At 58.0% G+C, this 27257-nt stretch overlaps 2 protein-coding genes across 2 annotated transcripts; one reads left to right on the top strand and one right to left on the bottom strand.

Annotated features, from left to right (window-relative positions):
* The first annotated feature begins 1014 nt into the window (after positions 1 to 1014).
* On the top strand, positions 1015 to 15081 carry PLEKHN1 (pleckstrin homology domain containing N1). The gene is given in 15 exon segments (XM_031963086.1): positions 1015 to 1643; positions 1945 to 2027; positions 5129 to 5275; positions 5558 to 5638; positions 6469 to 6541; positions 7498 to 7616; positions 8180 to 8323; positions 8716 to 8796; positions 10130 to 10205; positions 11687 to 11844; positions 12079 to 12246; positions 12645 to 12803; positions 13214 to 13348; positions 13561 to 13761; positions 14771 to 15081. Coding segments are annotated over 15 exon segments (1812 nt in total). The 5' UTR covers positions 1015 to 1543; the 3' UTR covers positions 14858 to 15081.
* Positions 15082 to 16809: 1728 nt separating this feature from the next.
* On the bottom strand, positions 16810 to 23444 carry PERM1 (PPARGC1 and ESRR induced regulator, muscle 1). Its single transcript, XM_031963085.1, has 4 exons — positions 23282 to 23444; positions 19406 to 21726; positions 18779 to 18904; positions 16810 to 18372 (listed from the first exon to the last, which is right to left on the bottom strand). The coding sequence occupies exons 1-4, from the start codon at positions 23308 to 23310 to the stop codon at positions 18293 to 18295; spliced, it is 2556 nt and encodes an 851-aa protein (XP_031818945.1). The 5' UTR covers positions 23311 to 23444; the 3' UTR covers positions 16810 to 18292.
* Positions 23445 to 27257: the final 3813 nt, after the last annotated feature.

Genomic DNA, 27257 nt, shown 5'->3' with positions numbered 1-27257 from the left:
GGAGGGCTGGGGCAAGGATGGCTGCCCTCCCCACTGGGCCTCTTGCAGATGCCTTAATGCTCCCCCCATCCCAGGAAGGGAGGAGGAGGGGGCGACTCCTGCCGTGGAGCTCTCTGAGCCACAGAGACTCGGGGGGGCCCTGGCTCTCCCTCCTCCCCTCCCTGCTCCAAGGCCTGAGGCCCAGGGCCTCGGCCTCCCACCCAGCACACGGGCCCCAGGCCCCAGAGCCCTGTCTGCGTCTGCCTATGTCTGTCTATTTATGTATTTATTATTATTTATGAAACGTCCCACGGCCACCTCCCACCCCCTTTTATATCTTGCTCTCTCTGGGGCATTTGTAATGGCTGAGTTTCCCTTGGGAAGCAGGCCCCGGGCCCCAGGCCCAGGGTCCCCCTCAATGATACGGAGAACCAAGGACGGATGGAGTCCCTGCCTGGACGGCCACAGAGACAGATGAAGGAGCCCCAGAATCCCACTGGGCGGACACCCCGGAGGGCCGAGAAACTGGGGAGACGACTGGGGGCCCAGAATCCCCCTGGAGGGATGCCCCAGAGGGCCGAGAAGCTGTGGGGAGACGACTGGGGGCCCCAGGAGGCCGGTCCCGGGAAGGGGCTGCGCAGGTGACCCCGGGACGATTCATTCCCTGTCTTCTGTGAAGTTGTCTGTTCCCTTGAATTATGCACTGAGCTGGACACACGCACACAGACCCCGTGCATACACAGGCGCCGACAAGCCACCAACATACAGCCTTCATGCACATCCACACACAGCAATATGAACCCGACTGACCAATAAAATTCTTGTACACAGCCCGAGATGGCTCCTTTCTGGGGGGAGGGGCAGCCTCCCTGGGCAGGGGGCGGGTGAGGAGGGGTCCCCCAGGGGATCTGATGGGGGCGGGACCTTTGGCCTGGACCCCCACCCCCCCTCCACTCTCCCAGTCACCCGTGACTCAGAAGCTAAGGAATCTGAGGTGGAAACAGGAAGTTGGGGGGGGGGGCAAAGACTGGTTCTGATAGGTTTTATCTCTAATCCCGGCTGCCCCCCCTTCCCAAATTCAGGAGTGAGCCCCAGGAGCACCTTTGGGGGGGGAGCCCCGCAGGCTCCCCCTGGAGCACTTGAGGGGAGGTGGGGCCGTTGTGGCCACGGATGGTCCCCTCCCCAGTGGGAGGCAGAGAGAGCGGGAGGCTGGGAGCCTCAGTCCCGGACCCCGGGGGCGCCATTGCTGACCCTCTGCCTCGGCCCGAGGGGGACCGGGCCGCCCCGGGGCCGCCTTGACAGAAAGCGGGCCTGAGGGCTAAAGGGACCTGGACTGGCAGCTCTTGGACACCTCTCCCCGGAAGCCTCCCCAATCCCAGAGGAGGAGGGGCGGGGCGGGCCGCGGAGCTCCCGGGCCACTCCCACCGCTGGCAGGCGGCCGCTCCGACCTAACCTGCCATCAGCCAACTCCAGCTCCGACGAGTGGCCGGGCCGGCTGCACCCAAGGGTGCCGGGCAGAAGCTCCTGGGAACCTCAGGCCGCCCCCCAGCTCGGACCCTTCGCCATGGGCAATGCCAACTGCGTCCCCCAGGCCCGCTTCCGAGCCTCCTTCAGGAAGTCCTCGCTGAAAGGAAAAAAGTGAGCCGGGGTCCGGCAGGGCCGGGGTCAAACACCGGACTCCCCCGGGGGGTGGGGGTGGGAGGGGCGGGCCCATTCGGGGTGAGGCCCGGGGGCCTGGGCCCCCATAGTGTGTGGGCGTTCCTACCTGTGCGGAGGGGCCCCTTCCCCCCAAGTTCCATGGCTCCCCAAAGAGGATGGAGGCGGGGAGAGGAGGGGCGGGCAGGCGGCTCCTGCTGAGTCTTTTCCTCTGCCCCGCAACCGACACCAGGCCGGGGGCTCCCACCACCCCCGGGGGCGGGGCAGGGGCGGTGGCCCCATCTCGATTTCCCTCCCCCAGACAGAAAGTCTAACGCGGGGGATGTTCAAAGGAGAGCCAAGACGGGGACACCCAAGCCACGGACAAGATTCTTTATTTCATCCCAGGCACGGTGAGAGCCGGCGGGGCGGGAGGCGAAACTCGCGGGTACTTTTTTGCGCGTGCCCACGTGTGAGTGAGTGTGTGTGCGTGTGCGCGCGTGTCCGCGCCCGGGGACTCCTGGGGCCGGGGGCGCCCGCTCCCCCTGCCCACCCCACCCCCTCCCCAGCCGCCGGCTCGCCCGCGATCCCGGGAAGCCGGCCCCGCCCTCGGGCACCTCACCTCCCAGCTGGCCCGAAAGTCTCCGCAGCAGACAGCGAAACTAGCGCGAGTCAGGGGCTGAGTCAGTGCGCGCCCGGCAGAGGGGAGGGGCTTCATCCCGAGCCCGGCTCCTGAGGACTCCTCCAGGACGGCTTCCTGGCTTCCGCTCCACCCGAAACTGACTGCAGGGAAATCCCCTGCCCGGCGTCTCCACTGGCCGGGAGTTGTCGGGAAGACTCGGTTTCAAGCCCCAGCTTCAGGCTGGGGGGAGGGGGGAGGGAAGGGGATTCGAACCTGGCTGCCCCGACTTTTCGGGAGCTCAGTTTCCCGACCCGCACAGCGAGGGGCTCGGGCCTCCCAAGTCTCCCCCAGCTGTAAGTCTTGGCCTCTAATGGAGACAGAGGAGCCGGAGGAAGCTTGGGATTATCCAAAGTCGGGAGGCTCAAAGTCTGCCGGGGAAAGATGGGCAAGGCCTTTCCGCTGCCTGAGCCAGCCCTGTCCCCTCCCAGGGTCCTGCAGAACCCCGTCCTCCTCCTCCCCCAGACTCTGCCTTCCTACTCCGGGGGAACCAGGAGGGGGAGGGGAGCCCACAAACCCCCTCCCTCCCTGTTGGGCCGCGGCTGCTCCCGGGGCCCCTTCACTGGGCACCCTCGGGCCGCCAGGCCCTCTGTGGCAGCTGGAGCCCGCTGGGCACCCAGAGGACATTTCCCTGCCTCCCACGGTTGGGTCTGGGAGCCGCTGGGCCGGGGCTGGGGGCATCTGCAGGGACCGACCGAGGCCCAATCTGTCAGGAGCTACTGGGGGCTAAGGCCCCAACCCTCCTTCCCCTGTTATACCGGGAGAGGTTGGTCTGTTGTCTGCCACCAGCAGGACCAGGAGCCCCTTCTCTGTCCCAGCCCCTCCCCCCAACACAGACACCTGGGACATCCACTTACACATACACACAGACATATACACGTATATGTACACACACTTACATACATGTATACATGCTTACATACACACCCCTCCATACATATAAAAATATACATACACAGTATACACATATACATGTATACACACTTACATATATAAATCTACATACACAGACCCCTGCACACATACATATGTGCACACTTACACACACATACACATATACTTAACATGTATGTAAATCTACATGCACCCACTGAACTGTCAGCAGAGGCAGGGGGAGCGTGCCCCTCCCCCATGGCCCCTCAGAGCCTGGGCACCCTCTGACCAGGAACACTTGAGGGAGAAGTAACACCCCTGGGGGGGGGGGGCTCTGAGTCCAGGGGCCTGGCTGAGTGGCCAGCGGAGCCTCAGGCCACCCCCATGCTGTCTATTAATAGCTCCATGTCACCAGATAGTCCCCAAGGCAGGGGCGCTGACTGTGCAGAAGCAGCAGGGGGGGCACTGGGCTTTAAGGTCACCTCTGCGGCAGCCAGGGCTCCCGGGCCGGCCCTGCGCCCTAACTCCATCCACCGAGGCTGTGGGGTTGGGGCCATGCCCACCTGGGGCAGAACTGGTTTGGGAGGCCCAGGAAATGGGGCAGTGGCCTGAGAAGCCACCGAGCTGAGTCAGATTCCCCAGCAGCCTTCCCTCACCCCCTCCTCCCTGGCAGGCAGGGGGGGTGGTGGCCGGGGGCCCCTTTCCCGGCCCGTTTCTGCCGCCACGTCCCTCAAAGCGTCCAGGGTCCCTGGGCAGCGCAGGGATGAGTTGGTGGCCTACTTTCTGCAGGTCCCTGGGGCCCTGAGCCAGTTCCCACGGGGAGTGGGAGGCCCCACCCAAGGGTGGGAGGGCCGGGGAAGCCAGCCCTTGTATCTGTCTGCCCTTCCACATTCCCTGGGATTGCCCAAGCAAAGGGGGCGGCCCTGGAAGCAGGTAAAGCGCCAGGCCCAGAGCCAGTGGCCTGAGTTGCAACATGCCACATTCGGCTCCCTCGCCCATGCTTGGAACGGGCACCGAGAGCGCCGCAGACCCCGGGTCCTGGCCACAGGTCCCCTTTCTCCAGACCCAGTGCACCTGCGGGCAAGGTCGTGTGACCCCCTGTACGAGGGTCCGCATGGCGTGCATCTACAGATCCGATGTGTGTCTGGACCTTGGAATGGTTCTAGAGCCGAAAGGGACCTCAGGGACCACCTTCTGGTCACCCCCTCGTTTACAGATGGGGAAACTGAGGCTTGCTTCTGAGGGGAGGTGCCTTATCCATGACCTGCAGCAGGGCAGGATTCCATGTGAATCTGTCTGTTTGATTCTCTGCGTGGTTGCAGCTCTGTGGCTGTGGAGCCCAACTGTGTACAGAGCCTGGGAGACACAAGGTGGGAAGACCCCTGGGTGTGGATTCTGGGCTCAAATCCTAGTTTTACTCCCTCTGGGCCCTTATACATATTATTATATACCTGTACATAGTTTCCAGGACTCCAGACATTAATCCTGTGTCTGTAACAGTGTCTGGATAGTTATAGAAATGAAAACTGCCTTTCTTTTTACCTGCCCGCTTGTCTAGATGACCAACTGAGATAATACTTGTGAAGAGCTCAGCATAGTTCCAGGCATACAGTAGGCATTTAATAAATGCTGGTTCTTCTCCCTCCCTTGCCCTCCTTCCACGCAGATATGTGTGTGTGCCTGTGTTTGTGTGCGTACGCTGTGTTTGGGCTACAGCTGAGTGTTTGCTCAGCCTTAAGCTTTAAGTGGTCTGGGACTTGGAGATGACCCCCAGACCTTCGGAGGCCCCCCCTCCGCTCCATGCTGGCCGTACTGGCTACGTTTCTTTGCCCTGCTTTAAAGTGACCGTGTCCCCCAAACCGACTCGGGGGGGGCTGGTTTCCTTGTGCCTGTTTGGGGAGAGGGGGCCTCTGTGGCAACTTCCCCCCCAAGCCTGAGCTCCTGGACCGTACCCTCCTCCAGGACATCCCGAGCCTGGACAGTCACAAGGAAAATGTGGACCAGCCGTTGCTCAGTGTGTTCAAAAAGAGCCGGCAGAAAATGCCCGTGAGGAACCTCGGGAAGATTATCCACTACTCCAAAGTCAAATTCAAGTTCCAGCACTGTGCGGTGAGTTCCGGCTGAAGGTCAGCGTTCAGTAATGGAAGAGCTGGGGGTATAGGAAAGCTCATCCCCTGGTGGAACAGTCTTTATTCCCGGGGGAGGGGCAGGCTGCCAAAGCCCCAAGCTCATGGCCGGGCAGAGAAGCAGATTCAGTGGCTCCGTTAAGATTTCACACTGTGACCGGGTGAGAAAAGTCATGCCCGGCCAGCCGAGGCTGCCCCTCACCCCCACCCCTGCACTCCGGCCTTCTTGGCTCCGGGACAAATGGAGCCTTCCCCTTCCCCACAGGATGTCTATGATTGCTACCTGGAGCTGTTCCCCTCCTGTCTGTACTTCCAGGCTCATGGCTCCAGCGGCCTCACCTACCAGGTGAGCAATTGGGCGCAGGGGTGGGAGGTGACAGCCCCCGACCTGGGGCCTTGACCCCCAAGAGCCAGCTCTACATCCCGGGGTTCACGCTCGCCTGGGCCCTGCCCCGACCGGGCCAGCCCACAGAATGCTGGGAAGCATTCCTTGCCCACAGGGATTCTCCACAGGGGAAGGGGAAGGGCCCGGGCCACTGCCCTGGAGAACCGAAGCCTTGTGGTTTTCCTGACCTCGATTTGATGCAAAACAGATCTAGAGCTAGAAACGACCCCCCAGAGGCCCTCTGGGGCATCCTTCTCATTTTGCAGGAGGCAGACAGGGTGACACGGCCTGCACAGACACACAGCCAATAAGTTAGGAGGTTGGATTTGAACTCAGGCCTCTGGGTCCCAGCTTACATCAGTCTTTTAGTCCCTGGTCCTGCAGTTGAGGTAGAATGCCTTAATTGCCCACCTTCAGCACCTGTTGGCACTGCCCCTGGCACCCACTGAAATCTCTGGCATAGCTTTCTGACTCCCCCCGCTGGCTGTGACTCCAGGAGAACAGGGTCCTGCTCGGCCTGGATCTGTCATTGTCTCACCCCCCAAATTGCACTGGCCCCGCGCCCCATGGCACTGATTCCTAATTATATCCAGCAGAGAAATGGGGAAGAAGGTTTTCTCTAGCCCCAACCCCAGCCCCCACCCCAAGGTTATGAAGCCTTCTCTCCTTCTCCCTCCCATGGCCCTAACCTGCCCCTCAGGACAGTGGTGGAGGGAGGGAGGGAGGGAAGCTCTGTTCCTCTGCCCCAGGACCCTTGCCTGCTCCCTCCTAATCCCATTGGGCTCCTACAGGTGCTGCTGCCACTGACGGATCTGAGGGTTTCTAGGCTAGAGATGGAAGGACAACACGCCTTCCAGATCATGGGTAAGGGGAGGCGGAACCCCGGAGGGGGGGGAATGTTTATCTGAAGCCCCTGGCGTGGACCAGCCCGAGGCATCACTAGCCTGGGCCAAGGCCTATCCCCCTGGCTAGGACGAGAGCTTAGGCCCCCCCCCCGGGGGCAGGGCACTGACATGGGATACCCCTGGGGGGCCGTGACCTGGCAGATGCCTCCACTAACAGTACCAATCTGGGTGCTAACTGGGGCCCTGGGGCTGCTGCCCGGGTGTTAGTGGAAGCACCAGCTGGATCGCTCTCCCTGGGGGGATGCCGACTGGGACAGGGCATGGGGCTCGATGAGGGTCACTGACCCGAATGTTCTGGCCCAAGAGCATGTGTGGCCAGGACCCCAGGGGGCTTAGGGGCTGACCTGGGCACCAACAGGGGCTAGTTAGGCCAGGGTGCCTGCCCAGGTTCATGAGCACTGACTGGCCACCGTTAGAGCCCGGGGGGGGGAAGGCAGGCGTGCTGGCCAAGGTGCTGATCCAGAGGCACCCACTGAGTGGTGGAGATGCCGGCCTACGGACGGACGCCCGCTCACTGCCCGTGTGCCCAAGGGCGCCGAGCCTTGGCTAAGGAGATGCCTCCCAGGTGGCACTTGAGATTACTTGGGGAACCTCTGGGACCAGAGCTGCTGGCCAGGGTCCTGACCAGCCCGAAGCCCTTTAAGGCTTTGGGTCCCCAGGGAAGCTCATAGCATTGAGGCTGCCTGTGGAGCAGTTACTCTCCAGCTCCCACTGAGCCCTGAGGCCGGTGACTGATGCTCCCTGTTCCCAGCAGGCAGGAAATGAGCAGCTGGGTGGGGTGGGTTGAAAACAGAAGAAGGGCTGGGCAGCTGATAGGGAGAAGGGTGGGAGGGTACTGATGGGCATGGGAAGGGGACACGAGGCTGGGGCAGGCCAGTGACCTCCCCCTCCATGTCTGCTTTCCCGTCTCCCAAGGGCCCCTGCCATCCCCTCTCCTGGTGTTCTGTCCCAGTGAGGATGAGCTCCATCAGTGGCTCTACCACCTGGAGAAGCAGATGGCCCTCATGAAGAGGCCCCCGTGGCCATCTTTCCAGGTGAATGCTCAGTGTTCCTCTCCCCTCCCCCTCCCCCCTAGCCGAGGCTTCTGAGAAATAGGAGGGGGAACTTCTCCCGCACTCTGCCCTGGATCGGGAGCACACGGACATCCCCAGGTCATAGCTTAAGCGACAGCAGAGCCGGAGAACATGGACCACACTGCTGAAGGGTCTCTAGGCTGAGTCATAGCAAGGTCAGCCAAGGAAGCGGCCGAGGGAATCAGTGAGTCATGAGAGCTATCAATGTCAAGGGCTATTAGGCCTTCTCCGAGGGCTGAGTCAGCCCCTGGGGAGGCAGAAAGCTGTAAAAAGGCAATTGATATGAGGAAAAGCTTCCTCGATGAATACCAGCTAGCAACAGGTCATCTACATTAGGGAGGTAGTGAGATCCCCGTCATTGGAGGTTTTCAAGAACAGCCAGGTGACTGCTTTGGAGGAGTAGAATGGTGAGGATCCCTTTGGAGCTTGAGATGGGCTGAAGGGCCAAGGAGGTTCCTTCCCCCTCTCCAGTTCTCTGATTGGCCGACCCCTAAAACTGGCTCTGTCCATCTTTGTCCCCCAAGGACTCTGCAAGAGAGAACCACCTCTGCCCTCTTCCTTGGGCCCTCCAGCACTACCCCGTTCATCAGTGGGAAGGAACCAGTCGAGAGACTCTGGGAGATGTGGTCTGCGCCTCCCGAGTGAAAATGCAGCATCTGCCTTCCCAGGTGGCTATGGGGAAGGGGGGGAAGGGAAGTAGGGAGAGGGAAAAGTGGCCAGGGTGGAAGGGAGAGGGGCAGGGGAGAAAAGGTCTGGGAGGGCTGGAAAAGGAAGGAAAGTATAGCTCTAAGGGGTGAGGGCAGACGCTGCCCCCCCACCCCACCCATGTACTTCTCCTGAAGCTCTGAGCTAGCTGAGGTCATCCCTGACCCCCAAATCACCTTCTTTTTTGTGAGGCATTTAGGGTTAAGTGAGGTCACACAGCTAGTAAGTGTCATGTGTCTGAGGCTAGACTTGAACTCAGATCCTCCTGACTGCAGTGCAGGTGCTCTATTCACTGCATCATTTAGCTACCCCTCCCTCCCCCACAATCACTCTCTAACCTTTTCTGACCTCTCAGGAGGTCCATGATCGGATTCTGGTTCTCTATCCATCTACATTGGTCATCCTGTCAGAGGACTCCGATGGACTGAACTTCAAGGTAGCCCTACCTTCCTCCCCACCTGCCTCTGAGCCTTGACCATAGCGCTCGGATGCCCCCGACACTGCCTCCTCTTCTCCTGGACTGAACCCCTTAAAGCGGTACCAAGTGACATTTCTCTGAGCCTTTAAGGCCACCATTCTCTAGTTTAAGCCTCCCTACAATCAGGTCAGGTAGAACTACAGCCATTCTCCCCATTTTTTAGATGAGAAAACTTAAGTCTCCAAGAGATTTATCTACTGACTATATCTTCTCAGTCTACACCCCCTCCCCAGGTCTTCTGCTTGTCCCCCTGCCTCCCTCCCTGATCAGGTGGGTGGGAGGGGCTGGAGGGAGGGATTCGATTTGAAAACCAGAATTTCAAGATTGGTCTAGGTGAGGGAGGTTCCTGCCAGGCCTCTTGCCTGTCCGCCTTCCCTGGGCTGAGGCTCATGTGGGGGAGGCCTCTGTCCCACTGTATTTCCTGGGGGGGGAAGTGGGTCAGGGCCAGATGTGAGATCACCGTAAAGTAGGAGGAGGCTCCTGCACCCCTCCTCCTCATGGGGGTCCTCACTTTTCCGGTGATTCACTTCCCTTCCTCCTGCTGTTAACAAAGAAAGGACTGATCCATAACATGAAGGATTAGTTTGGGAAAACTTCCTGTCCAGGAGATGCGTAAGACACTGGGCGAGGTCAAAAGATTCTCCTCTCCCGGGTATTCACAAGCAGGTAAAACCTGCCCGGAGACAAGGGGAGAGACACCGTGACCCTCACGGACACCTTAACCCCAGTGGCCTTGGTGGCCCGGTCATACTCTGACCGAGAGCGAGATCGTCTCCACCAGCTTTCCTTAAACTGACTCAGACTGACTCGGACACAGCGTGTTTACACAGGCATTAGGATTTGCAAATCGCTTCCTCACAAATATTATCTCAGGCCATCCTCACAAAAACCCTGGGAGATAGATGTTATCCTTATCCCCATTTTCCAGATGAGGAAACTGAGGAAGCCCAGGTGAGATTACCTGGTAAGCTCAGTGGGATTCCATGGCTAGTAAGTCCTTATCTGCACTCATTTTTCTGACTCCCAAATCCAGAGCTGATAATCACCAGAAATCATTATAATATGTAATGACCATTGACCACGTCAGAATCCGAATGAGTCGGACTCTTCCGATCTGCCTCTCCCCACTCAAGATAAAAAAGAAATGAATTAAGGGGGGCAGAGCCAAGATGGCGGAGTCAAGGCAGAAAAATGGGTTAAGGGATGGCAGGAGACAGGGAAGTAGCAATCCCCCAACATCCCCCTCGCCTCCTACAAATCAGGCCTAAAGATGCACTTTGTCTTCCCTAAGGGGGAGCTTCCGCTCAACTCCGTCCAGCTCAACTTTGAAGAGAGCGAGAAACAGATCCGGTCCTTCCTGATCGAGGGTCAGTAAGCTTCCACCTCAGAGACCCTCATCCTCTCAGCCCCTTCCAGCCTGACCTTTATCTCTGGCATCCTCCCTGTGCAACTCCAGCAGCTGCGCTGAGCCACACTCAGCCCATTCCTCTAGGCCATAATTATAATCAGTGGAGACTGAGTCACTTCTCTCTCCCATTGAGCAAGGGGGGGAGAGGGGAAGCAGGCTGGGGATCTCAGGGCAGGGAGGGATCTCAGTGGAATCAGCCAGGTGGGTGACATTCTTGGTTGGGGTGGACCTGTCCTGTCTGGCTGCTATGGGCCCCCAGTGTCTCATGTGGCTGCCCTGGATTTTAGGGGGTAACCTAAATAGTCCTGAGAGTCCCTCTTTTCTTAAAGCTCTGATTCTGAACTGAAGAAATAAAACAATTATTTCCATAATAATAGAATAGGGGGAAAATGATTTGTGAAATTGCAAATCTATTTGCCCTGGATTTTAGGGAGTAACCTTGATAGTCCTGAGAGTCCCTCTTTAAAAAACAAACAAACAAAAAAAAAAAAAAAACCCTTTTTTTTTATTCTAAACTGAAGAAGTAACACAAGTATTTCCATAATAGTAGAATAGGAAAAAAAAAATAATAATTTGTGAAACTGCATTTGCCCTGGGTTTTGGGGGTAACTTAGATAATTCTGAGATTTCCTCTTTTTTAAACTTTATTTTATTTTTTATTTTGAACTGAAGAAATAAAACAAGTATTTCCATAATAGTACAATAGGAAAAAGAAATGATTTGTGAAACTGCAAATCTATTTGCTCTGGATTTTAGGGGATAGCCGAGATAACTCTGAGATTCCCTTAAAAAAAAAAACTTTATATTTTTATTTTTATTTTATTTTATTATTCCTTATTTTATTCTGAACTGAAGAAATAAAACAAGTATTTCCATTACAGTAGAATAGGGGAAAAAAAATGATTTGTGAAACTGCAAATCTTTTGCCCTGGATTTTGGGGGTAACCTAGAGAACTCTGAGATTCCCCCTTTTTTTAACTTTATTTTTATTCTTTATTTTATTCTGAATGTAAAAATCTTCCCATCTCTATTTCCATTTATGCAGAAGCATCTTTCTTCCTAGGGCCTTTAGAACTTGGATCTGGGTGATTGCCAGAATGACTTTATTGCTCTGAGTTGTTCTTTAAACAGAATTGTTGTTACTGTAGACACTGTCCTGTTACTTTGACTCACTGGGGAGCTCCCCTCCTGAGATGGAGTGCGGTAGTAAATCCGAGCTCCTTCCTGGCTCAGGGGCTACACTGTATACAGTGTGTTCAGTAACAACAACATTGTATACATTACGTTTCTTGGGCTAATCTCTGGAAGGGGGACAATGGAAATACTGGTTTTAACCTAAGCAAACTGGGTCCTATGCTCAGGGCTCTGCAGAGGGCTCGCCCAGTGAGCGATGCCCCCCGGGAAGCCCAGAAAGAGCCCATGTTGTGACCCCCCCCACAGGCCGCCTCATCAATACCATCCGCGTGCTCTGTGCCAACTATGAAGACTATCAAGACTGGTTGCTCTGTTTGCGAACTGTGCGCCTCAAAAAGGGGGGCTCCTCCACCCGCTCGGGCCCCGAGAGCTTCCAGGGGCCACGGCCACCCCTCCCCGCACAGGTAAGAGGGAAAGATGGGGCTGGGCACTCCTCGAGGGCAAAAAGCCCCTTGGGTCTTGCCTTTGTACTCTCGGTGCCCAGCGCTGCCCTCCCACTTTAGCCGGAAGAGGCTGGCAGTCAGGGAGGGGGGCAGGGCTCGCAGAGCCTGGTTGGGCTGGGGTCAGTGGGGGAATCTGGGGGAGAGGGTCGCTCCCTCCTCTCTGGGACCGGCCTAATTCCATCCCACTTGGCTCAGTTCTCAGTCAGCGGGCGAGCATCCCTTACCTCCGATGGCCGGACCAACTCCTGGGCATCCACAGGGGCCCCATCTACTTCCTCCCACACCAGCAGCTCCCTCCCTGACCACCCCATGCTGCCCAGGAACTATCCCGGGGGTGCTGATGGCCCCCCCCAGCGGGACCAGGTGAGTCACCCAGGCCCGAGCAGGGTCTACTGGGTCACAGGCTTCAGTGACTGGATTCTGGGGGGGGGGGGTTCTGGGCACCCAGGCAGCTTTGGGGATTGGGGGCTCGTTGGAAGGGAGCAGCAGAGTTGGGGGGGGAGGCTGTGTGAGACTCATAGAGTAAGGGCTGGGACTGCCCAAGTGTCCCCAAACAAGTTCTCTGTCCCTATCTGCCAGCCTGGGCAGGACCTGGGGGGCCACAGGGCGGCTCCTTGGCCCTAAGGGGCTCCTTGTTCCTCAGCCCCCAGTGGCTGGGTCACAGAGCAGGGGGCTGGGGTCACAGCATGGGGGTGGGGTCACAAAGCTGGCCGTCCTACTTTGGTTTGGAGGTACCCAGCACTCTCTCTGTGTCCTTCCAGAGCCATGGCAACCCTGGCAGCTCCAGCTTAGGAAGGCGTCGGGCAGAACTGAGACGCAAGGGCAGCGGCCGCTCGTCCAAGGGAAAAGGAACAGGGCAGCCCAAGGGAGAGGAGCCGGCACTCCGGGTTCCCCTGCATCTGGACCTGGGGCTCACCAATGTAGGGGCCTCTCCCAGCCCCACTCTGGGCCTGCCTCCCCTCCCTTGCTTGCTAGTCTGTTGCTCATTTTCTGTCTCTGTCTTCCTGGTCTCTCTCTGTCTCTGTCTCTATCTGTCTCTCCCGCATTTGTCTCTCACTGTCTCCCTAGTCTCTCTCTGGCCCTATAACTCTGTCTCCCTCGTTGTCTCCTTGGGTCTCTCTTTGTCTCTGTATCTCTCTCTATCTCTCCCCCATTTGTCTCCCTCCATCCCCAAATAATCCCTGGCCCACACGTGTGGTCCTAGCCAGGAAGGGGGGTTCAGACAGCCGCCATGTCACTTGGTCTCCCTGCCCAAAGCCAGTGGACATCTTTCTAATGAAAGGGAGCCCTCACCGAGTGGCCCTTACAACCCTCCTCGCTTCTCCTGCAGCTAAACCAGAGGATCCTGGAGGGCAGCGAGGACGCCGCCGCTGACAGCCCAGAGAAGCCCCAGTCCCCTCTGTACGCTGACCCCTACACCCCGACCTCCACTACCCACATCAAGCTCAGGGACGTCAGTGGTGAGGTCAGTCCTCGGGGGGGGGATCGGAGTGGGTTCTGATGAAACCCCATCTGATTAACGTCCAAACCCAAGGCTGGGCGGAGGCGGTTCTGCTCCGTGGCTAACCCAAGGCCCGGGCCCAGGCTGGGGCTGGGGAGCCTCCAGCGGGCATCCCGGCTCCCGGCCTCCTCTGTCCCTGCCTCAGCACCTGGTGAGACTCTCGGTTTTCCTCACAGTTTCTGGAGGCGTTCAAGAGCTGTTCAGGCCAGGAACCACTGAACACCTTCCCCACTGCCCCCGTCTCTGTCCCCGTCCCGTCCCCCAGCTCACATCCCCTTCAGAAAAAGCCGGCCCCTCAGCAACGGGAGAATCAGAGACAACGAGGCTCCTTCAAAGTCCGGGGAGTTGGTCTTCTGGAGCCTTCCCAACCCCACCAGGTGAGGGGGTCTTGGGGGGGCCTGGGCCTAATGGAACCCCTAAGGAAAAACTGGGATTGGGGGTTCAGAGAAGGGCCAAGATGGAGAAGGGACAAGAACAAGAAAGAAGAAGAAAAAGGAAAGATGGGAAGACAAAAAATAAAGGGAAAAAGGAAAAGACAGAGGAGGAAAAGGGGGAAGAGAAGAGGGAGACCCAAAAAATAAGAAAAGAGAGGAAAAAGACAACAAAGATAGAGAAAAATCAAGAAAGAACAAGACAGACCAGAAGAAGAAGGCAAAGAAGATCAAGACTGAAGAGATAGAGAAATAGGGAGGAACAGGTCTGAGTGTCTTTCAAAGGATTTTAGAATTTGGAGCTGGGAAGGGACATGGAATGCCAGAGTGAGAAGGAAGCTCAGACTGCTGACTCGGAGCTGGGAGAACCCTGAGAATGTGGAATATTGGAACGTAGAGCACAGAATGTCCAAAGTGGGCGAAATTTTAGAACAGAACATAGGATGTAGAAGGTCAGAATGGAAAGAAATTTTACACACACACACACACACACACACACACACACACACACACACACATTCTCACACACATACTCACTCACACATTGATGAGGCCCAGAGATGACTTTTCCCAAGGTCACGTAAGTAACAATAATAGCCATAATTTATTAAAGCTCCTACTGTGTGCTAAGCTACATTGTGCTTAAGCCCTTTTAAAGTATTATCTCATATTATCTTTACGGCTACCCTGGGATACCTCCCAGTGCTTTCATTATCCTCATTGTACAGATGAGGAAACTGAGGCAAACAGGTTAATTGACCTGCCCAGGATCACATCATTAGTAAGTCATCTGGGGCTGAATTTGAACTTGGAGTTTCCTGACTCCAGGTCCTGCGCCCTGTGCCTCACAGCTAGCCAATAAGCAGCAGAGATGAGATTCCAATGCCAATCTTCCGGCTTCAGGTGCAGGAGTGGTTCCCCCTTCATGCCTCAGTTTCCCGCTTTGTCTCCCCAGGTCCGGGTCTCCCCACCAAAGGAAGGTTCCCCCAAACCTCAGCTTCGACTCCCAGGTGAGTTACACCTCTGGGGGCTCTGCAGCTAAGCCCCTGGGACTTTCCCCAACTGATGCCAAGATATCTACCTTCCCCTGCCCCTCCCTAGCCTGTGACCTCCTCCCCTGTTCCAGCCCTGAGTGCTCTCTCTGGCACTGACAGGTGTGGCCACCTCTCTGGTCTATGGACAGCCCCCAGTCATGGGAACATTTGCAATGGGCCTCTGGCCCTCAGGCACTCGAAGGCTGGGAGCCCAGTCTAGCCTCTGTTTCCCCCAACAGGCCCGGGGGCCCCAAGCCCCCGGGCCGGGGGCCCTCCCTGATCCCCCCCCGTCCCTGGCAGGGCCCCTCTCCATACCCCAAGCTCAGGCAGGACCCCTCCCAATGCCCCCAAAAGGGGGGCCTCCCTGACCCCCCGAAAAGGGGTGGGCCGGGGCCCCACCCCCCCGCCCGGGCCCCTCCTCCCGACTAAAGGGGATCTCTGCATGGCTCCCCGAAGGAAGGCCGGGGAGGAAAATCCCCTGGGCCCCCGCCCGGGGCTTCAGTTTGAAATTCGGGCAAAAAGGGCCACCCCCCCAGTCCCGCCCCCCCCCCAGAGCGCGGAGAGCCCTCAGTGGGACTGGGCGGCCCGACTCTCCCCCCCAGGGGAGAAGGAGCCCCCTTCCCCTGGCTTTGCCCTTCCAAGCCCGGTTAGGCGGGTGTAACTCCCAGACCAGCCCCTTTCCCCCCCAGAGCTGGGAGGGCTTGGGGGCCCCAGCCCCAAAGACCCAGCCTCCCCGGGGGGGAGGGCCCCCTTTCCCGCCCGCCCCTTTCCCCTCTCTGACCCACTGGGGGCTGGGCCCCCTTCTTGGCTCCCACGAACCCCCCGGGCCCCCCTGGCTGTAAGGACCCCAAACCGGAAATCATTTAAGAGAGGGGAGGGGGGGAGGGGGCACAATCAAGGGACCAAAAATTCCCCTTTCCTTCCTTTCCTGCCCGTGGGGCCCAATGCTCGGTGCAGCCCTGGCCCTTTGGTTTTGAGGCCCCAAAAGGGCACCCCAGGGGTTCTGGTGGGGGCGTTTTTAGGTTCATGGGCGTGGGGAGAGGGAGGGGTGGGGAAAGGAGGGAAGGCATGAGACAGAGGGACAGAGAGGAAAAGGGCAGCAACTTTGGAACCTGAGCATAACAGGGAAAACCTGAAAATTAGGGGAATTCTGGGTGGAGGTAGAGGGAAAGGATAAGAAAAACCCACTCCCAACGGGCCGTGGGGGCCACGGGGTGTAGGGGAGAAAGGGGATGGTGTGGAGAGGAGCAAACAGGGACTGAGGGAGAAGGGAAACAAGAGCCAGGGGAAAATAAAGAAAAAATACAAGGGGAAAGAGGGCTGAAATGAAAAAGGGGGCAAAATGAAGAGGACCAGATTATAAGATGGGAGAAGGGAAATAAGGGGAAAAAAGGGAGGAAAGGGGGAAGGGGAGGAAGGAAGTGGGAGGGGGTTTAAAAAAGGGTGGGGAATTGAGCCCAAGGAGGAGGCTGAGATTTGGGGCCTTGGGGCCCGTAAAGGACAAAAGGGCCTGGGCAAAGGGAAAGGGCAGGGGCCTAAGGGCCCCATACCCAAAATGAAGGGTTAGGGGGGAGGGCGATTGGGCCCGCCCAGGAAAATGGAAAAAAAATTTTTTCCCCAGTTTTGTCCCTTTAACCCAAATTTTAAGGGTAAGGACCCAGGTTAGGGAAGGGCATGGGGAAACCCCTCAACCCCGGAAAAATTTTAGCCCCCCGTCGGGCCCCTTTTCCCCCCCAAAACTACCGGCCCAGGGCCCGCCCCAGCCCCCCAAAAAACTCCCCTTCCTGGGGCCTTCCCAATTTTCCATTCCTGGGGGCCTAAATTTAAGGGCCCCCTTTCCCCAAGGGGCCCGGAAAGGGGGACTTTTCCTGCCCCCTTCCTGAGCAAAGGCCAGAAAGGGGCAGTGAGGGCCATAAGGGGGAGGAGGGCCAAGGGACAAGGGTTAAATTAAAGGGGAAGGGGGCAGTGAGGGCTGGAAGGGACAGTGAGCTATGAAGTTAGTAGGAGGCTGCAGATTGGGGCCTGGGGCCAGTGAAGAGCTGTGAACAAAAAAGGGTCATTGGTTTCTCTCAGCTCTGTCTAGGACCTGAGGATTAAGTAAGGACAGGTTAGACAGACACTACAGACCCCTCCCCCATATTCCCTTAAAACAAGTCAGGACAGGATTGAGACCTCCAGAATCGGGGACTGGTTTTTCTGCCAGAGATTCTAGGGCCTGCCTTCAGGGAAGTCCCCTGTCCCCAGCCACTCCCAGAGAGGCAGGAGGGACTCTGGGCTTCCTGAGTGATTCCTGTCCACTGGATTCAGCCTGTGTCACGGGGTGGCTTCTGGGTAATGGGCCATAATCCTGACAATGAGGTCTGGGGAAGGGGATGGAGCTGATCCTGGGGAAATCAACCCATCAACCCAGAAATAGAAAAAAAATTTATTGTCACCCACTGTCTGTGTGTCCATTCTTCTCCCCCCCCACACACATCATTACACACTCAGGTAACTGTCAGGGACCTCAGTCCAGAAGGACTCAGAGCCCCCAGTGAGACCATTAACCTTTAACCTCCCTGCTGCCCTCTCAGATTCCTCTCCCACTTCCCTCCCGCTCTCCAAATGACCAGGAGCCTCCCATCCCTCACCAGGCCTATAGAGCCAAATGACCTCTCCATCTCCTGCCCCCTACTCATGTCTCCTTGCCTTCAAAAACTCCATCCTTCCTTAGGGAGTCCTCGGTTTCCAAATGACATCCAAGTGTCCCTGCGCCATCGTCCCACTCCCACCAGCTCCTTCCAGGGATCCTTACTGTGCTCCCACAATTTGTGTGGGCCCGGCCCGTCCCCAGCAGCAGGAGCTGTGTTCCTCTGACCCCCTTCCTTCTGCATTCTCCGCTCCAGAACCCACCCGAGGGGGCCCCCATGCCCCCCATCTCCAGGGCCTGTCACCAGTGAGTCCAGAGGGGCTTCCTGAAGTGGCTGCGCTTTGCCCCGGCAGCTACTTGCCCCCCCCACCTCCCACATGGTCTCTTGCCCCACTTCCAAGACATTCAGGAGCCTCCAACCAGGTGGGGCTCACTTGGGGGTCCCTCTGCCCGCTCCCCTCATCCATTCCTCAGCAGATAGCCTGGGCCATCCCCCTCTTCCCCACTCTACCTTGTGAAGTCTGACTTACTACAGGTGCTACAACTTAGCCCTCGGCCGCCAGCGGGACCCGGGCCTCCCGCTGGGATGTGCAGGCCCCGGGCTGGACATGAGGGCCAGGCCTGGGCTGGGGGAGGAGAGAGGCTGGGAGATGGGGGGGGGGGAGGGCTGTGTGAATGTGGCCGGAACAGACCAGAGGTCTGAAGAAGCCTGGCCCCCCTTGGCGGACTGTGCCCCTCACTCCAACCCTGAGTCTCGGCAGCCGTCCCCGGCTGGGGCCTGCCCTCCTGGGCCCCAGCTGGCCCGGCCTGCAGGCTACGGGTTCGGGCGTCCTTCCCCGGCCTGTCTCCGGAAGTATCGAATGGCCGAGAGGGCGCCGATGTTGGCCAGCAACACTGGAGGGGAAAAGCAGAAAGAGGCAGCTGGGAAAGGTGGGGGTGCTTCGGGCAAGACTGCTGGCTCTTGGGGCCGCCCCATCTCGGGGCAGAGGGAGCGGCCCAGGAGGATGAGGAGGGGATTTACAATCACTGACTGTCCCTGCTGGAAAACCCTTTAAAGTGCCCCAAAGATGGAACAGGAATAGGGGGGAGGGTGAGAATGACATCCCCCCCGGGGTTGGGAGGTGCCGGGACCCCGGGGTCAACTGTCAGTGCTGAGCATTCCCCCACCCTTTCACCCTTAATTTATGGCTCCAATCCAACCCAAACAGACTCAGAGAAGGGGGAGGATTTCCCACGCTCCCCAGAAGTCCCTTGTCACCCACAGGCCCCCCGGGACCCTCCCAGGCCCCGGCCCCCGGACCTGTTTTCCAGGCATCTGGTGCATGAAGGTCTGAAGTCCTCACGGCCCACGTGGCGAAGGCCACGAACCCCAGACACATGTCATTCTGGTTAAAGGTGATGGGGATGAGTGGAGCCCTCTGCTCCCCTGGGGAGGAAACACAGTATGTGGCCCCGAGTCGCATCCGTCCAGGGCCGGCTCCAGCCTCCCGAGCCTCGTCCTCCCCAGGGTCCCAGCCCACAGGAGGCCAGGAGTCTCCCCTCCCAGATCCCCAGTGGGTTCTTATGAAATATGGAATTAAACTAGAGACCAGAAGCAGATGGCCGGATGGGAGCCAGCGGGGAGCCAGTGGCTGGGGCCGGGCCAGGGGATGGGGTTCCCACCGCCCTGGATGCACTCACTTCTGAACTAGCCCCTGGCGCCCCCCCCCCGCCCCAAGGAGCCGGACTGTGTCCTGTGGTCACTTTAGGGGCAGGGGTTGGCGGGACCCAAAGCTCGGGGGCTGAGGGTGCAAGGGGTTAAAGCCGGGCCAAAGGCCCCAGCCAGCACGAGTCCAGCAGCGCCTTCCCCCCACCCCTACCCCGGACAGCCTGTTCCTTGGACCGGGAACAGACTGTACTCCCAGCCAGCCCCAACCCTGTCCCTTACCTTCGAGGCTCACGCTCAGGCCCAGCTCCTCCGCTTTCTGTGGGCCTTGTTCTCCAGGGGTGGGGACCCCAGGCCGGACCAGGAGGGGAGCCTGCTCGGGCCCCCGAGTCTGCTCGTCGGACGGGCTCAGCGGCCCCTGCTCCCCAAAAAAGTGTTCGTAGGCCTCCGGGATGGAGATGGGGACCGGCGCGCCCCGAGTGGGCGCCTGGAGAGCGGGTGCTGGGGGGTGGAGTCGGCTGTCCCGGAAAAAATATTCACACACCTCAGGCCACTGCACATCGGCCGGGAAGTCCTCCTCCTCCTCCTCCTCCTCCTCCTCCTCCAAGATGGTGTCACAGAAAAAGTAGTCATAGGCCTCAGGGAGGGTCAGGGCAAAGTCCTCCCGGGGTCCTGCCGACTCCCTGGCCAAGGCCGAGGGGTAGGACGGGTGCTTCAGAATCCGCGGCTGGGGGTGCAAGCCCACAGCCACAGCGTCCCAGGCTCTGGGGCCCCCCCGGCCCCCGCCCAAAGTCCGAGGGCTCTCAGGTGCAGCCTTGTCCACTGATGGAGAGGCTGGGGTGGAGTCCTCCTGGGGGGAGCTAGACACCCCTGAAAAACGGACTTTCTTCCTCCTTGGAGCTTGGCTCGGGGCCACAATGCTGGGGGACTGCACTGCCGGAGCCGTTCCCTGTGAAGGCGCCCTCAGGGGGCCTGGACACAAGGGAGCCCCTTCCTCAGGCTCCCCCTGGGGCTCCCATGGAGCCAGGGAATCGAAACTCTTAGTAACTTGGGCCGGTGTAGACACATTCACGTCTGCCCTGGCTCTGGGGGCAGAAGCAGAGGGGTTCCTGTCTGGCTCGACCTTGAGGTCAGGTGTAGACACATCCACATCTGCCCTGGCTCTGGGGGCAGAAACAGGGGGGTTCCTGTCTGGCTCGGCCTTCAGGTCAGGTGTAGACACATCCACGTCTGCCCTGGCTCTGGGGGCAGAAGCAGAGCGGTTCCTGTCTGGCTCGGCCTTCAGGTCAGGTGTAGACACATCCACTTCTGGCTGGAGCTGGGGAGCAGGTGTAGACATATTCACATTTGGCTGGGCCTTGGGTACCTCTGCCTTAGGGAAGAGAACAAGTGTAGACCGATGGTGCTGGGGTTCCGACTTGGCGACAGAAGTGTGGGGGAAGCCGCCTTCTGAATTGGTCTCATTATTCCTGCGCAGCTTCTCTTTGGAGACAGGTATAGATGGATCACGGCCTGACTCAGCCTCAGAGGCCACACCAAACAAGTTCACTCCCTTCTCAGGGAAGGAGACAGGTGTAGACAAGTTTTCTCCTGCTTCCGGAATCCGGGTAGGTGTAGACACATTCCCTGTCTTTGAGGCAGGAGAAGCCAGATCTGAGAAGGGCCGTTCTCGGGGGGCAGGTCCTGCCTCCGGACGTGGCGTGGGGGGAGAGGGCCTCGGGCCCGGGATGGGGGAGGAGGGTGGGCCCAGTGGGTCTGCCCCACGGCTGGCTCTGGTTCCCAGTCCAGCCACTCCAGCCGGCGGCTCTGCTCCTGGACCGTCCTCCTCCAGGCCGGCCAGAGCCTGGCTGGGGCCCTTGTCCGGCTGGCTCCCGGAAGGGGGCAGCGAGGGGCTGGGGGGCCCCTGTCTCTTGGAGTCCTGAGCTTTCGGGGATCCACTTCCCTTGGCAGCCACCGACCTCCGCTTCTTCTTCCCTGGGCTCCGGGGGGAGGCGCCGGGGTTGGGCTCGTGGGGAGATCTCTTCCCATTGGCCGGGTCGAGGCTGTTCGGCTGCTCCTGGCCGGGGGGGTCCTTCCCCGAGTGGCCCCCGGCCTCAGTGAGCTGGGTGGCAGCCCCCCGTGGGGACTTCTGCATCTCGCCACCCCTGGCGCTGGGCTCGGGCTGCAGGGCAGGAGCGAGCTGCTCGGGGCAGAGGACAGCCGAGGGCAGCTGCTCCTCCAGCTGGGTGGACGTGCACTGAGTCTGCTGACCAGCCCCCGGGGCCAGGACACGCTCACACCGAAACCTGCTGACCAGGCGGGCATCTGGGCCCTCCTCCTCCTCCCTGCCAGAGCAGCCCCCCTGGGCGGCGGCCAAGGGCCGCCTGCTCAGGACCGCCAGCAGGTCCTCGGCCGGGGGGCTGCCTGCTCGCACCCGGAGGAGCCGTGGGGGGGGAGGCCCGGGGGGACTGCTGCCGCTGCTGTCCCCCTGCTCAATGTCGCTGGAGAGGGGCTCGTCCCCCGAAGCCAGAGCCGCCTGCAGAAGGCCGCACTCCTCCGCGGCCGCCGAGAAGTCGGCCCAGTCCTTGTCGCTCAGCTGGATGCTGTACTCAAAGTTCTCCATTCTGGGGTGACAGAGACACGGGGGGCAGAGGCTGGGCCAGGAACCCGAGGCCGGGAGAGCCCAAGCTGTGACCCCACCCACTCCTCGTGTCTCAGTTTCTCCCCCTGTCTGGGGCTCTGATCCTCTTCCTCCCCCCCTCTTTCTAGAGCAGCCTGGAATCCTGCATGAGGCCACGGGTCGGAGGGATTCTCCCCCGTCTGACTGCAAGCCAATCATTTCATTTTCCCCTCTTTGCCTGAGCAAGGGGGGTCTCCTTCCAGGCTCATAAACCCCCCGTTTTTCCCTAAAAACTTTTTGGAAATCTCCCCTAAAATCAGATAACAAAAACGCTTTCTCGTGTCTTTGAGTTTTTTTTTTCCTCCGGGACCTTTTAATTTATCAAATCAAATTATTTTCTTGAGGGAAAAATATCAATGATATGATCTTATAGCTCAGATAAGGTGATTTTCTATTATATGATATGTATTATATATAACATATAGAATAATATAAATAGATTATATATTTATGTTTATAATTATAAAATATTATATAATGTCTATGTATATAATATAATGAACATAGTTGTTTCTATGGTGGATTCCCCCCCCCAACCCTGATCTCCCTGCAAAGAAGGCCGCTAATGTTCCCAGACCCTTTCTGAGCTGTCACTCGGGGCTGCTCTTTGGTGATCAGAGTCCTCCTTAACAAGGAGTGGGCCTGGAGGGGCGGGGGGCAGGGGAAGACAGCCAAGGAGGACCACCAAGCCCCTCCAGGGCACCTCGGGCTCCCGGCAGTCTTTGGCAGCCTCGAGAGGTCACTGGGTCAGTCTATCAAGGTCGTTTCACTCCCCATGGTCAGGGGCTGTGGTCAGCAGGGAGATCATGGGCTCAGGGCTGGAAAGGTTCTCAGGCCATCTAGGTCAAAGCGCTCATTTTACAAACCAGGAAACTGAAACCCAGGGAGATTTGTCCAAGGTCAGAGCAGTAGTAAAGAGCTGGGCCAGAACCGGAACCTGGGCTTAGTTCTCTTAGGAGAATTCCCTTTCCTTCCCATGGGGCAGGGGGGATACCAGGATATTCCTGAAAGTAGGTGGGGAAACTGAGGCCCAGAGCAGGGAAAACCGAGGCACGGAATGGGACACAGTCACACAGCACAGAGGGGCAACAGTGAGATCCTTCAGCTCCCCTCAGCAGGGACGACCCCGGGGTCCCCAAGTACACAGCTCCATGGTGTGGACCCTCACTCTTTGCTCCTTCCCTAACCCCCCATTTCCCTGAATGACCCTTCACACCTAGAGGCATCCCAGGTTTCAAGGAGTCTCACCCCCACCCCAGGAAGTGAATCTTGGACATGCTCCAAGTCCTGGGACCCCATTCCTGGTGACAGCCCCCCAGCCCTGCACAGATCCCCCCAGTGACCAGAGCAATGAAGGATGGAGGCCCCTGTCTTCCAAGGCACAAGAAACCCCCAAATGGGCAGAATTAGCCCCTGCCCATTCCCACCCCTCCGGGACACTCACCCCTGTGGAATGGGGGAGAAGAATGGGGAGGGGGGAAGGGACTGACAGGTCCTACCTGGGTCCCCACAGCTTGATGGAGGGCATGAAGCAGGCTGGGGGTTACAGGCAGCTGGGTCCAGAGGAGCACACCGTTGGCTCAGTCTAGGACAGTGGGCCGAGCCCCGCCCCTCCGGCCTCTCTCATTGACATCCTAAAAATACTCTCCTTGCCCACTGGTCACATGCTCCCCGCCAGCCCCTGCTGACCCACCCTGGGACCCAGCTCTACAAATAGATGGCATTTGAGAGGGCCCAGCCCCCTGTGGGGCGGGGAAGGGGAGGGGTCTTCCTGTGTCACAGGCACAGGGTAGTGACTGCCCCAGCCACATGTCCCAGTCACAGCTGCTCGGTGGCAGGGACCCAGTGGGACACGGATTCTATTTAAGCCTCAGGGGTCACCCAAGTGAGTGGACCAGTCAGGCTCCGAACTTGAGTCCACGTTTCCATAGTCCAGATTACCAGGAACAGATTCCGGAAGTCCTAAAGAAATCTAGTCAAAGGCCTTCATTGGAGAAGAAGCAAAATTCGGAGAGGAAGGGGACTTTTACCCAAAGTCCCCTAGCTGCTAAGAGGCAGACCCAAACCACTATTTTTCCAGGACACCAAGGTCGCGCTCCTCCCATCCTAAAGAAAACTTGGAATGATGATGAAGGGGAAGAGTGGATGAAGGGAAGGAGGATAATCACTTACCAGAAGTGATTTATTAAGCACATAGTATATTATATTGTTATGTCATACTACATACAGAACATATATATGTATATCTATGCATATTATATTATGTTATAACATATATCAATAATATATATCATTATATAACACATGATTATAATATTATAATTTTATTTATTATATTTCATTACATCATAATTATATTATTGTATACTCATTATATTATAATATCATATTTATTATCATATTATAATTACATATTATAGTTATTATAATTATATTATGTTATTATAATAATTATATATTATATACCAGACACTAGAAGCACGAGACTGAAACAGGCCCTGCTCTCAAGGAACTTATATTCTAACGGAGGAGATAAGCGTATACATACATGTAACTGAATAAGCATAGAGAGAATAAATAAATATAAAGTAGTTCAGTACAAGGCACCTCGGGAAGGAGGGACCCTAGCAGAGAATGGGGGGGGGGGAGCAAAGAAGGGATAGAGAAAGAAAGGTTTAATGAAGAACAGAACGCTTGAGCTCTCTCCCAGGTGCCAGTCAGACTTAGGCAAAGGAGCTATCCCTTCAGAACCTCTAAGAGAGATAATCCTTAGACTCTTCATTTTCCACATAGGTAAACAGGGGCACCAGACAAATGCCAGAAAAATAGAAAAGTAGCCCCCTACTGAATACCACCCGGAGCCCCATCGTCATTGGTCAAGCTCTTCCTGGGAGGAAACAGAGAGTATCTGGGGTCTCGGCCCAGCAGCCATCTCTGCTGCTTAGGGAAAGGACCCCTGAGGGAAGAAGGGCAGAGGGATGTGATGGTAGAAGGAGGTTCTAGTCACAGGTGGGGCTGACATCTCTAAGGGTCTCATCAAAGCAGCCGAGTCACAAACAAATAAATAAATAAATTTTTAAAATTAAAAAAAAAAAGCAGCTGAGTTCAAAAGCTTTTATTAAGCACCTACTAGGCTCCAGTCACTGTGCCAAGCCCCAGGGATACAAAGAAAAGCAAAAGAGAATCCCTTTGAGCTATTAGTTTACAGTCAAAAGGGGAGCCAACATGCAGACAATTATGGACAAACGAGATGGATGGAGATAACTTGGAGATGGACGATCTCAGAAGGAAAGCAATGAGATTGATTAAGACCTGGGAATGGCTCTCGGTAGGGGGTGACACTTTTGGGGAGCTTGAGGATGACCTGGGAGGCCACACCCCAGCCTTCCCAGAATGACTCCCTCCCTCCTGCCAGCTCAGAACTTACAAGTGTTGTGAAAGGGCGGGAATCGTGCAGTGATCTCGTTTGCCCACAAGGGGGAAGTAGTGACCTATCCCTAAAGGAGTCGGGCTTTCTCCATAGTCTGAGAGCTTGGGGAGGGGGGAATCGTCAGGGGGGAAATGAGAGTAGATGGTGAGGGGATTATTTAGGGAGGAAAGCATGCTATGGAGGCAGGGAGGGGACAATGACAGAGAAAACATTTACTAGTGAAGAATTAATTATCAATGAAGTAATGGACGTTTTTATTGATGACAGATGGGGGAATTTGAGGTTCAGTGGAAGAGCAGGGAGGGCGCCTGGGAGGGAGATAGTAAATGGGAATGATGGGAAGGGGGGGGCCACTGTGGGAGAGACAGCCAGCCATACAGCCCTGAGGGGAAATTGGGCGGTGGATAAGGTCCTTGAGAAAAAATAAGCTGCAGGTTGGGGGGAGGGAGGTCAGCAGGGTCAGGGTGGGGTGTCCCCGTGGCCACCCACTGCAGCCCCTCCCTAGGGAGCCTGTGGCCACCCAGAGTCATATGACCCTTCCCGAACCCTGTGTAAATAGGGCTTGGGTTTGCGGCTTCGGGTTTGCAGGAAGAATCCTGAAAATAAACAGTGTAAGTTCAGGATTTGTCCCAGCACTCGCCCTCCCCCCATCTAGATTCAAGGGGGAAAAGCCCCTCCTTCACATGGGGCAGGATTGGGGGATTTCCGGGTCTGGAGAGGCACAATATGCCCCCAGAGGCTCTTAAAAGCTGAGGCCCCTCAGCCCCACCACCTGTCACCTGGGGGTGCGCACGTGTTGTAAGAGAACTGATTTCTTGACCCTCCCAGGTGGGCTTTTTCGGAGCCCACTGTGCCATTCCCCCTCCCTTCTCCTTGTCTCCTTCCCTTGCCCCCTCCCCTTCCCCAATTTCTCCCCCCACCAGGAATGTCGGGGAGGAAATTTAGGGGAGAAATTGGGAGGGGATGCGGTTGAGAACGAAATCCGGGTCCCCAAAGGCCCCCCAGCCCCCTCCCAGTTGTCAGTGTCCAGCATCTGACCCTACGGAAGGGACGCGGGGCTTGAAGTTAGATCCCGAGCAAGAATTTCCTGCCCGTGAGGAGGCTTTGAATACGTGAGAGAAGCTGGAAGAACTGGAGGGGAAAGGCTAAAGGTCCTCCCGGCCTTGGGCCTGGGCCCCGGCCCCCGACTCGGGGCGGCTGGGGGGGGGGGGGCGGTCAAGAGGTCACTAGCTGACGATCCCCAGGCCCAAGCCACGCGGGCAGCGTCTCGGCTTCTTCAGGCCTGCGGCGAGGCCCTCGGGAGTCCCCCCCATCCCCCTTCCCTCCTCCTCCCTGGGAGTCCGGCCTCCGGTCTGGAAAGCTTCCCTGCCGATGAAATCAACAAATGCTGTCTGACCTCAATCCCTCCAGCTGCAGGGCCAGTCTCTCCGCCCTGGGTACGTGGGCTCGGCCCGCGGGGGGGGGGGGAAGGAGACAGCCCGGAGGAGCAAAGAGCAGCCGCCCCCGCCTCTCCCCCGCCCCCCCCCCTCCGTGGGAGAGAGATTTCCGGCCGGGAGGGGGGCCCAGCAGAGGCCGGAGGCCGGAGGCGGCGGCGGCCCCTCCCGCGCTGACTCACCGACCTTGCGCTCGGCGGGCGGCCCCGGGGAGAGGAAACCCGAGCCCCGAGCCGCCCGCCCAGGCCGCACGCACTGACCCCGCGCCCGGGCCAGGCTCGGCGGGGGAGCCGGGGCCACGCCTGGCTTGGCCCCGGGAACAGAGCCGGAGGTCCAACCCGGGCGGGGGCGGGGGCGCAAGAAACCTCAGTTTCCCCTCCTGCCGCCGAGGGAAGGCTGGCAGCTGACTGATTGGCAGAGGGGTGCGACGAGTTCCGAGCTGACCCCCGGGACCAACGGAACCGAGGCCGGGGCACAGCTGCACACGGCACCCTTCCCCCCTCCGGCGGAATAACCCCGACTTATTAGCCTGCGTCACCCCCTGCCCCAGTCCCAGCCCGTTCCTGCTCTCTCCCCTCCCCACGTCCCTCAGGTGCCGCGAGGACTGAGGGA

This window comes from Sarcophilus harrisii, chromosome 3 (assembly GCF_902635505.1).
Source record: "Sarcophilus harrisii chromosome 3, mSarHar1.11, whole genome shotgun sequence".
Lineage (NCBI taxonomy): Eukaryota > Metazoa > Chordata > Mammalia > Dasyuromorphia > Dasyuridae > Sarcophilus > Sarcophilus harrisii.
This window is presented reverse-complemented; position numbering and strand designations above follow the sequence as displayed.

Excerpts from the sequence above, each read along its gene's own strand:
- PERM1 (XM_031963085.1), bottom strand. The coding sequence starts at position 23,310 with ATGCCCTCCATCAAGCTGTGGGGACCCAG. Across the intron at positions 21,727-23,281 it reads ATCAAGCTGTGGGGACCCAG|AATGGAGAACTTTGAGTACA; the intron begins GTAGGACCTGTC and ends CTGTCACCCCAG. Across the intron at positions 18,905-19,405 it reads CCTGAGCGTGAGCCTCGAAG|GGGAGCAGAGGGCTCCACTC; the intron begins GTAAGGGACAGG and ends TTTCCTCCCCAG.